Genomic DNA, 12,000 nt, shown 5'->3' with positions numbered 1-12,000 from the left:
GCTGCTTCTATATAAAGATTAGCTTTATGTATTGATGATGAATATTATTGGTGAAAACCATTTCCTGAAGCTTTTGAGATTTATTAGGCTGTGTCCAACTAAGTTCAACTCCAAGTAGATTCACTGAAATTAATGGAGCTATGTTAGTAAAGTCCATTAAGTTCAATGGGTCTACTCCAAATATTAGATACAATTCAATGCAATTTTGTATTTAATATACGGCAATTCATATCCTATGCAAAAAAAACAACAAAAAAACCCAAAACCCTGAGATTTTAGGTTTTGCCCTAGATTAAATATATAGCTTTGCAGAATTCAGTTCCGGCAAAGAACAGTATGATAAGCGAAAGGTGAAGGGACAACAAGGATCAGTGACCAGATGTCATAAAGCAGCAACCAATACTGTAAGTTTCAGATTCTGAATGCTGCAGCCTTTTGCATGCACTGCCTTTATAATGGGAAAAGTACATATCCAAAATAAAATCTGTTTGTTTGGGTTTTTCTGAAGCATGAAGACTGAAATTCTTATAAATCTAAGTTTGATGCCAGAGACTAGATCCGCCTCATGCAGTGTTCTGCGCATGCGGATTTATAAAAGCCAAATAGTCCCGACAGTAAGCTGCTCTCATCACTGAAGTGATTTACTGTGCTTTAAAGGTCTTAAAGCATCTGTTCAAAGCTTTAGCTGCATTTACAATTTCTACAGCCTAAGAATGGGAGGTCTGAAGGCATCAAGTGAAATGTTGCGTTGCCTAATTGTGATCACATCTGCAAATTCTTGTTTGTGTGCTATATTCAACTAGAATTAATGCTGAACAGTGCTACTCAAGAGCTTCACATAATGGACCACACAGGATTTCCATACATGAAACTACATTACTGGTGCAAAGACATGCTTGGAAGAGCAAACAGTTCTCTTGAACAAAGAGCCTCAAAAGCAAAATATTCTGATGCTTTAACTCTTCTCAGTGAAAAGCCTGGTTTATCATTTGGATTACCAAAGCTTGAACATACTAAATTAACATTTTCCTTGTAGTCAAATCTGGGCTGGAAATACATGTATCCCAAGGAGAAAGAATCTTAGGAGACCACAAGAGATCATCTGGCTAATGGAAGAAAAGTATTCTTCTACTGGCAGAAAAATAGGTAGATACCTACCTCCTGGACCATTCAAAAATCAAAAGAACCAAGGGAAAAGAACTGAGCTCAGCTGTATTTGAATAACCATCCATACAGCTGTGAAGAAGCTAACCTCACCCTTCTGCTAAGATGGAGTTCAAAGTTACTGTAAAGAACAAATGTTTTAGGATGGATCAGAGGGTGGTTATGAATGAATGAAGTGGAAAGGACACTTCAAGGGGATGTCACTAAAGATGGGAAACCAATAAAGAATTAACTAGTCAAATATTCAGTAGAGCCAAGAACACCACAATCTAAGAGACTGCTTCTTTTAATTGCATCATTAATTCTGTCATCTGACATAAAGGCAAGAGTCAGTTCTTTGCTCCTCATCCCTGTAGGGGGCAGGGTCCAGTCCCTCCCCCCACAACATAGTTTACAAAGCATTTAAAGACTGCCTCTCTTATATAGTTTGCTGCATGTTATTTCATCCATTTTTAAAATGTCTGTAGCTGGTCTATTCTTGCAGTTCCAGGATAAGAAACCAAGAACTGCAGGTTGCATGAATATAAATCACACAGTTATTCTATGCATTGCACTATTTTAAACATTTAATAGTTTACAATGTCATTGCTTCATAACTGTCAGAAAAAAGAAGCCCTTAACAGTTCACATACCTTTTAGCTTTAAGTAAAATAATCAGCTAGTCAAACAAGTCAACACTCTAGATTGTGACTGGAACTAGTAGGTCTCATGCAAATATATCCATTCCACCAATATGTACTGGTCTGTAGACCAGGTGCAGCATGCAGCCTCTATATGGTCTCTCATTCCAACCCCCCCCCCAGCTGTGCTCTACCCACTTCTATTATGGTCTCTTTCCAAATGCCAGATCACCAAGTATGGAACAGCCACACTAGCCACTACACTCCATAGTGGGGCCTTTCAGCTTATGCTGCAACTGTGCATTCTATGCTGCTCACTGAGGCATTTCTTCCACTTATCTCTCCACCAACACCACAATGAGTAGAGATCAGCAGATGGGCAGTGCAAGCTCAGAGTCCTTACCACACAGTACAGTAAGTGAGCCACCCAACCAGAACACGGCAGCTAGAGAGGTCTTTGAAAAGACGTGGTAAGCCCTCTGAGCTCATAGGGCCCACCACCTGGTCTCTCTCATTCTTTCTGTGAGACACACACACACACTTCATATCATACAACACAGTTCATCATAGAATGTTACAGCCACATGTTCAGTAATAATTTCTCTTGGCCTCCCTAATCTCCATTAATACACCATTTGCATTGAATTCACACATTTCACTTTGTTGAAAAGGACTTTACTTAACAGAAGACTAACGAGACTTTCAAAAAGCTACATCTGCAAATTTTGAAATGTCTTAAGTATCAATTTTCCCACAGTTAAGAAACCTGATGATACTAGGCATAATGTTGCTTTAAGATACCACTTTTTTAAAAAAAGGTATTCTATCTGACTACGCAGTAGAGTAATACAACTTAGAACAGTAGAGATACAGGTTCTATAAAGTGCACAAATATTTATAATAAAAAAAACTTGTGCATCTTCTAGAATCTGCTGTTCTGTTCAGTTGCATTTCCAAACTGTGCTGTCCAAGCTCTTTGTTTCACAGTTGCAAAGTACTTCACACGCCAGCTAGGAAGGGGCAGGAAAGCGAGGAGAAATGGAAAGCATTCACCTGATGTACGGAAGCTGGCCCACTGTACGCAACAGCTCTCCCCAGTAATTAATATATAATAATTCAAGACATTGTCTGCTAACAGTTCCATTTTAAAGTTACTCAAAATCTTCCTAATGTGAGAGTCAATGCCCCCCCAAGTCCAACAGTTTGAGAAACTTCCATGGTGAAGTTTCAAGGAAAATTGTCATGTGAAGTGCTATTAAAGCAAGGAACTTGCTTTTGAAACACACTGCTCTTTTTCCATTGCGGAAAAAAGTGCCATATGCAAAGGATATCCATTGTATGGCAGGGGGTTGGACTCGATGGCCCTTGTGGTCTCTTCCAACTCTATGATTCTATGATTCTATGAAATATATTGATGCAGCTTTCTGGTTAGTGAACCTACAGATATCTTACTCATATTATGGTAGCACTAAGCTACTGGAGTAAGAAGTTACTTTTAATACTACATCACTACCAAGGCAACATCAGACTCAGTCACCCAAAAGGTGTTAATCAACTATGCATAGCTTCTGCATCCTTTTAAGCCGACTGGCTTTCTGTCCAAACTGTAGGAATTATACTGCTTAAGGCATTGCTACTTAATGGGGATCAATGGCACCCTCAAATGTATGCTTGAGTTTCTCAGCTCTTGTAATAGTTACCTTAGTAAACACCATTCCAAGGGGAGAGAACACGATGTATCCCAAGTAGTTGTCTACAATAAATCTGAATCTTGTGGCACTCAATGACTAGCAGATTTATTGTGACATAAGCTGCCACAAGAAACTTGTTAAGTCTTTCAGGTGTCACAAGATGCTTTCCCGCCCTGCAACAGACTAAAATGGCCAGCTCTCAAGAAGTTAAGTGCCTAATAACACAGCTGATGTATGTGTGACAGAAGTAGACAGTAATACAACTTGCTAACATTCTGTTTAAAGATTAGAACAGCTGAAAGTGGAACACAAGTGCCAGTGAACAGGAGGGGGGTGGGAACATAAGCAGCACAAGGGAGTAACCCTCTTGGAGCAGTCAGACATAGGAAACACAGAGCTGGGAAGTCTGAATTTCCTGATCAGTCTTTTGCGAGGAGAGTTCTTTAATCAAGAGGAAGTTTTACTTTGCAGAGATTCTGACACAGAACATAAATCGAATAGAGCCCTGTGAGGTTTTTGGCAGGTTGTTGTTTTTTTTTAAGCCTTGTCTGGAATATGTATCTACGTCTACCAGATCCTGTTGTAACTAAACACATACTGATATGGACACATATAATGTGTTATTATACTCACTTCAAAGGAGTTCTGATCCACATACCCTGAAATGTATCTTGGAAATTTCAACTTTTGTCATATTCGCATTAACTTAGTATTATGAATAGCATTATATCATCAAGGGTCCACAACTTTTGGCTGGCCCTGGAAGCCAGATCAAACATTTGGGTCACCAGGACCTGACCATTCACTGGTCCCTGGCCTCACACTTTTCCACAAAGTATGGGACAATCCTTCATTTGAGTTTGGATCTGGACTTAAACAAGTGTTGCCCAAGTGTCCCAGGTGGCTCAGCAGCTTAGTGTCTAAAGAAGCCCACACCATCCTTTCCAGCTCTGGAAATGGGGGCGGGAGGGAGGTTGTCTGTTTGGTTTAGCGCTGCCAAGAAACAGCCTTCTGCCTAGCCTTGGTACTGAAAAGAGAGCAGGGATCACTGCACAACAGGTGGGATTATTTCCAAGGACTTCTCCAGATCAAAGGCTGGGAGGAAGGCTGGGATCTTTACACTTGTCAGAGGGCAGCATGGAGAGCAAAAATGTAGAATCCTACCTCAATCCTGGTAAGAAGCACAAGGTTCTGCAGCCATATCACTTGCTGGAGTAGAAACTGCAAGTGTCAGTTGGATATACATCCAAATGTCAATGCCATCTTTCTCCCTTCCCTTCTCTGTCTCTCTCTCGGCCATTCACAAATAAAATTGTAACACAATTTTAAAAGGTGACTATGCAAAGCAAAAGGTAAACTACTTCACTGCAGAGTAACAATAAAATACAAGCAACTATCGATTCACCTGTGTCCAATTGGCAAGTGACCGTGCATGAATGCATCATGGTGACCCAGAAGTGGCCAGAAAAGGGGGAGTAATGGGGTAATGCACGCTCTACCGACGTCCATGGGTGTCAGGAATGTAACCCCCATGCAAACCAGCCATTACCTGTAGCAGCAACCAATATAATTACAACTTAACAGTATAAACCAGCACCATTATTCAAGTAAAAGCTGAGTTAAACCACTAATCCTTTGACCCATTTAAAAGCAGTCAACAGTGCTCCTCTCATAAGAAATTTCACAATGCTAGAGCCACCACTGAAAAGGCCTTGTATTTTGTGCCCACCAGCCTGATGGACCTTACTGGTGGCCCCATGAGCAGAACCTTTGCTGCCAATCTTAAGGTCCAAGTGCAGGTAATCCTTCAAATAACTTGACCCCAAGTAATTCAGTGCTTCAAAGATAACTGGCAGCAAGAATACACTGGCAAATAGTGCATCCGGTACAGAACTGGTATAATATGGCCATGGGACAGAATAGAAGTTTAGCTAGCACTACCTCAGAAGGTCATCTCTCTAAAAACTGTGCTGCCTATTCACACTGCATTACTTCCAGTGGGTTGTGCAGTCACATCCCGATGCAATATCACTCAATTTTTACATGTTATTAGAACTGGATCAGGATGTAAGCATTTGAGATTGCACTATAAAAAACCCTAAAGGATTATGAGCATATGAAGGTGCCTTTTACAGAGTTAGCTCTGTAAAGTCCTAGACCTTAGGCAGAAGGGCAAGCCCAACTCACAAAGATCCTTTTAACCAGAGATGCCAGGAGTTGAACTAGAACATTCAACATACATGCACAGCAGGTACTCTGCTACTGAGCTATAACCATTCCACAAATTAATAGTACAGCCACCCTATCCAGGGCATGGATTTAGACATGTGGTTTGATTGCATGTAGGCAGTGTTAGAAACCCAGATATACAATCTAATCACCAAATAGCACCTTGAGCTATGGTTGTCCCATTAAGTTTACTGCTACTACTACTACTATTTTCATTTCTATAAGCTGCAAAATTCACTTGGTGCCTGGCTAACTTCAAGCATTGCATGTAGATTTTCGTAAGAAACTCACGATATGGAGTGCAGAGGGAGCAAAGCCTTACAGATCTGTTTATATTCATAAAAACCCTGTTTTTACATTATTCTTTAAAAAATTCTACCTAATACCAAGCTACATTAATTTCTTCATCTTTCTGCCATCAACCCAGCATTTTTATGTTGTTATTTATTTCAACTATTTACATATATTGCTTAACACTACAGTTTCTAATTGGTGTTCCAAGGGGGAAAAATCTTCAAAATATAAATATTATGTTAACAGAAAAATGGAATCCTTAACTGTCCCTTCTATCCTCCCCAACCCCTTTGGGGTTACTAGAGGGCCAATGATGTGTGTTGCAGTCACAACTCAGAGTTCGTATTAGGGGCAATTCATACTAGTATCTTGTTCTTACTGCATGTTGTGGAGTTTGATACTCTGATTTTTCCATGCAGATATACAGGATAACATACATGATGCAAAATAAAAAATACCTACTTTCGCATTGCTACAAAAGGCATTTTGTCAGTTGACATAGTACTTTACACAACAATTAAAATAATGTAACATTTGTATTTAGCTGCTGTACTAGCATATTTGAGAGGCAGTATGGTGCTATTTGATAGAGCCAAAGCAAACAAACCTAGGTATTTACTTGCCTTGCATTTAAGATTAAAGGCAGCTTTATAAGACACCCTGCATTGCTTTTAGTAACTTTAACCTTCTGTTGGCATTTAATAGGCTCCTTTATTTTATACTGCTGCAGCAATCTCTTTCCTTCCCCTTGTACACCCCTTCTGATACTCTTAAACCAGGGCCTCGCCATTTAATATATCAAACTCCATATATCTGATTATTGTATTGTAATCTGCAAGTACTGGTATTTTTACACAAGGGAAGAGGAGGCTGTTAGGTTTGACCAACACCTTAATCAAAGGACTGGTGAATCTGTATGGGGAGAACAACTTCATTCTCACAGGAGGAGTCAGAGAGGCTACAAGAAAGCATGAACACAGGAGTTGGGAGGAGGAGGAGAAGAGCAGTGACACATGCTGTTTTCTACACCCAGGACTGCAGCCACTGTTGGCTCATTTCTCTTTCGGTCTGGCAATGAGTAGCACATGGGGCTACATTGCATGTCTAACCACTCAGGAAACCTATGTGCATGCCTGCTGGGACAGGACAAGCTCTGAATCAGAAGCTAGAGTGTTAGCAAAGCAAGGCCAGGGACAAAGGAAGGGGGAGGGGAGTAGTTATGAAGCAAGTTGTGGAAGCAAATTAGATAAGTGAAGGAAGCAGCCAGTCTTTCCAACAACATCCTTTCCAGTGCCCCAAACCCCATAGTAAGGTTACAATCCTTCACAAATTTTATCCCCAAGCTTCAGATCTAGTCACTTCTGATCCAAAAGTTCACTACCCACATCCTGCCACTTCTGAAAAAAGCAGCCTTGAGACAATGATCACCTAGCTAAGCAGAAGGGGTTAGAAAGGAACAGCCTTGGCAGCAGTGTCAGCAATATTGGGGGGGGGGCACTGAGGACTATGATAGCTCTCTCTGTTATGGATTTAAACAGTGTTTTTTTTCGGGGGGGGGGAATGCAGGGGTATGTATACCCCTAAACATTTTGTGAATCTTTGTACTTTTGTCCATTTACTGTATTTACTTCCCCTGATTTGAAGAAGAAAATGGTGATTTTCTTGAGTCAAAATGAGAGTGCCCCTAAACATTTTTTTAGAAAAAAGCACTGGATTTAAAACATTAATTCCCCTGAAATATCACCACAATATAATAATCTACAAATGTCAACCTTACCCTGCTTTATTCAAAATAGGCAATGTACAATGTTATCCTATAGACTGAGCAGGAATCTAGATTCCTGTCCACCCACCCCAGTTACAGAAGACACAACTTGCTCCCAATTCCAGCTGCCCAGTAAATCCTCTATCACTCACATAAACAATCCTCAAACTTCAACCTGTTTCTCCTCTCCAGTTTCCAGTCCTTCACATGGGAACACTCATGGAGGAACAGGAGGGAGGGAAAGAAGGACAAAAGAAATCAATGTAGCGCCCCAAAGCATTCTTTAATAAACCAAATTAAATGCACGGTTGACCTCCCTTCACACAAGGTGCCTGTTAGCTATGGGGATGTCACTTTCATACAGTACCACTGAAAAAGCAACACAGTTGGTTACATTTTCAGTTCCTCAGGCAAGACCAGAGTTCAACTATTAATGCTTTAAACTCAACAGCTAAGGTTCCACCTCCAAATAATGGTACTCATCTTCACAACTAACCAGGGTCTGTTTCTCCAGTTATGATTCTAACCCTTCCTTCTGCACTCTACACACACTTTATGTTCCCTTCTGTTTGTCACCTCTTCATCTTCCATCACCATTTTGCACCCCAAACATTCATGTCCACCCCAGCTACACAAGCCACACCTTGCTCTCAGCTCGATCTGTCAAATAACTCACCTATCACTCACATAAAGAACCTAGTCTATCCTCAAACGTCAGAATGTACCTCCTCTCTAGCTTCCCCCCACTTCATCTAGGCACTTTCAGCCCTTACTTAACCCACCCCAGCCTGCTTACTCTTCCTTCATTTCCAAGTCTCACTCAGAGCTCTCAGGCCATCCCCATCAAACTTTACAGCTACCCAAAGTTTGCCTCACTTAAAGTCTCCTTAGCTACTGTTTGCCGGCCTGTTCCCATTACCTCTCAACTTACCCAAACTTACCACCCCAACTGATCGCCAAGATCCTTCTCGCACTTCTCATGCCCCTTCTCCAACTCACTCAGGTCTCCCCACCCCTGTACTCCTTCCCAGGACACTTCCAAGCCACTCCTCCTTGTTTTAACTCCAGCTGCCCTACATAGCCGGCTTACCATCTCCCAGCCCTTTATCACGCCTCCTATCTTTCCCCTCATGGTGCCTAGCTACATTCAGTTCTTTGCCAATTTCTGTACTAGAGACTGGAGAGCAGGAATATTTAAAACCCAGTAATGCTTCTTTTGTACTTTTGAACTCCTCTTTCCATGCACAAAGATTGCCCCCACCTACCTCAACCCCATGATCTGCCCCCCCCCAACTCACCCACTTACCCACACACTCCCTAAGTTACTTTTACACCCTACTTGCTGTGTCAGAGCCCATGCCCTCTGGCCTCTACCGCTCTAACCCCACCTCCTTCGTTCCAGATCAGCCACCTTTTTTACTCCTCACCTCAGCACTCCCTATTCAGGTGGCTTAAGTAAGGCTTCCCCCACCTCCAACTAAACTACATGGAGCCCCTTTCTGGAATAAGCATCGCCCACCCCTGCCCAATGATCTCCACACTCCTCCTAGTTACTTAGCACCTATTTATCACCAGTTATCACCCACTTATTACAATTCCATATAACCCACCTTTCAGAATATAAAAACCTTCCAAGGCAGCTGACAAGAAGTCACCAGAAACCTTCACCCAGAGCACCTGATGGCAGATCACCCAGCAAGGGGTGGGGGAAAGCCCACCTAGAGCCCACCTACCTAGCCTCCAATATTCAGGCGCCCCACTTCACTTCCACCCTACCTCAACACTCCCACCCCGCTTCTTACGTTCTCCCCCTTTCCCCAAACACCAAAGCCCCCCACCCCTCCAACCTAGTGTCCCCTTTTCGGGGAACTTTCCTCCCCTTCGACCCCCACGATCCTTACTCCTGCCTCACCCCCTACTTTTCGCTCTTCCCCCGCTCCCCAAACCAGCGCCCTCCGACCACGTTTCACACCACCCCTCCCCCAACCCCACTTCCTCCCACCGCCTCCCCTCAGGAACCCCAGGCCGGCCAGGTCCGAGGGGGGCAGGGAGAGACGGGCCTGCCTGCCTCTGCCTGCGCTGTGGTGTGTTTTGCCCCGACCGACGGACGGACCGACCTGCCAGCTGTCTCCGCAGTAGCAGCGCGGACTGGAGCTCCGTCATTCTCCCCGCCGGTGCCCGGGGAGGGGAGTGTGGGGCGGCCGCTGTGGAGGCGACGGCGTGCTCCTCCTCCTCCTCCTCCTCTTGCCGGGCTAGAGCCAGCCGGCTAGCGCTCGCCCCTCCTCGCTCAAGCCGACCCCGCCGCCGCCGGGGGCCTTCCCGTCCTCTCAGCGGCGCCGCCTCGCGTCCCTCGTCCGGGGGTTGGGAGGGGGCTGGGGGGGAGGAAGGGGGCGAGGGGGAGGGGGAGCAGCCGCCGCCGCTCCTGAGGAGATTCTGAGGCGGTGGCGGGCGACGCGTGGCGGAAGAGGAGGGGTCCCGCCAGCCCCGCGTTTCTCTCGCTCTCTCTCTCTCCCTCACGGAAACCTTCCCCTCAGCTTCTGCCGCTTTTTCTCTTCTTTCCCTCTTCCTTTTTTTAAAAAAAGGAAAAATCTTTCCTTTCTCTCTTTTCCAGCCCCCCCTCCCCTCTTCACGGAATTTCACTGCACTCGGGCGCCGCGGCGCGCAGGCGCACTGCTCGCTCCTCTTTCCGCGCAGGCGCCTTCTCTCGCAATTTCGCCTCCTTTTCTTTCTCTCTCGATGGTCCGCCTACAAAGGAGCGAGGGAGGCGCCCGCCATGTTTGGAAGGTCGACGGGTGGGAGGGAAACAAGCGGCGCTGTGTAGAGCGTAGGGAGGAAGGGGGGGGGTTGATTCAGTGAACTCGGCGCCATCTTGGGAAGGGCAAGAGCCGTCCTGACTGACTTTGCTAACCCTAAAAGTTTGTCAAAATGGGGGGGGGGAGAGAATTTGTTACTCCAACTTCGGACAAAGAACGCACACTATTTTTTAAAAAAATGTATTTAAAATGTTTATAATACGTCCTTCATTGTATAAATTCGTGTGTGGACCAAAACTGTAATACACAAATTGTGGCTTTCAAATCTCACGGTTGTGTGTTTTATTTGTAGTTTTCTGTAACTGCTGCCTTTTTATTTTTATTTTATTAATTTTAATTTCATAAACACAGAGCATATTAACAATGCAGAGCATATTAGAAAATAAAGCAAATACTTCATATAATCAGGTCAAAGGTCGGACAAAGAGACAGTAGTACATTATTGAAATGGTAGAATCTAAGATTAAATACAATTATATAAACGATATATCTCTTCATAATTTAGCAAAAGGATCTTTTCTTCACAGTAACCAGCGATACAGACATTTCAGTGAACTCGCACCGTTGCTGAGCTTAAGGCCCAAGATTTCCTTGTTTTGTAATTGTATGTTTTTATTTATTTATATGATGCTCTTTTTAACCTTTTTCATGGTGCTTTGTGGGATAGTATTAAAAAAAAATCTGGTCTTAAACAGCATTTGCAACAGCCCATGACATTTGTTTGTTTATAACTGAGAAACATCAATCTATCGCCTTCCTTCCTGACACATTGTGAAAGGGTTTTTGTTGTGTTTTTGTGTGTGAGAGACTTTAACAGGCAGTAATTTTCACAGGTGAAAGCTACACTGTGGAATTTCTGCCTGCCTGGCTGCTTGCAAAAGCACGAAAGCACCAGCAGAAAAGGAAGATGGCAACTGCTAGTCTCAAACCTTCTGCCTATTGGCACAGTGGTGAGGAAACAGTATTGCAGTTTTGGACTTGGAAAAAGCACAATTAAAAAGCATGTGCAACTGAAAGCAGATTTGGGGGCTAATCCTTGGAGAGTACTATATTTTGTAGAAGGTTCTAGAAAGGGAGGTAACAGGACTCAAACAGCAACTTCTGCTGCAGCAACCTTTTGCCCTAATCCCTGCAGTGTGAGGATTCTCTCATAAAGAAATACTGTAAACATACTCTTGCTCCTGCACGGGGCATCTTAATGTGTTTTTATTCAGTAAATTCCAGAGTTGGGACCTCAGACTGCTGCCGTTTGTAGTTGCTCAGCATTCTTCGCAGCTTCACAACAGCCCTGCAGGGTAGGTTGCACTTAGTGAGAGAGTGATTTGCCCAAGAGCTTCATGGCCGTCAAGTTGCTAAACTACAGTCTACAACCATGGAGGCTGTTTCCCTTGACTCCCATCCTGCAGGGCTTTCACCACCTCATT

General features: G+C 43.6%; 1 protein-coding gene across 2 annotated transcripts in view; it reads right to left on the bottom strand.

The window, feature by feature from the left end:
• UBE2G1 (ubiquitin conjugating enzyme E2 G1) overlaps positions 1-10,483 on the bottom strand; it is a 32,314-nt gene extending 21,831 nt beyond the window's left edge. Inside the window, exon 1 of one of the 2 annotated variants that reach the window (XM_083587250.1) lies at positions 9,881-10,483. In XM_083587250.1, the coding sequence (XP_083443376.1) occupies positions 9,881-9,926 (46 nt within the window). In that variant the 5' untranslated portion in view covers positions 9,927-10,483. Of the gene's footprint in view, positions 1-8,704; positions 8,819-9,880 lie in introns of those variants that run through there. The other variant, XM_083587249.1, reaches the window with a different exon arrangement.
• Between the last annotated feature and the right edge of the window lie 1,517 nt (positions 10,484-12,000).

The sequence above is a fragment of the Podarcis filfolensis genome (assembly GCF_964270895.1).
Source record: "Podarcis filfolensis genome assembly, chromosome: 15".
Lineage (NCBI taxonomy): Eukaryota > Metazoa > Chordata > Lepidosauria > Squamata > Lacertidae > Podarcis > Podarcis filfolensis.
This window is presented reverse-complemented; position numbering and strand designations above follow the sequence as displayed.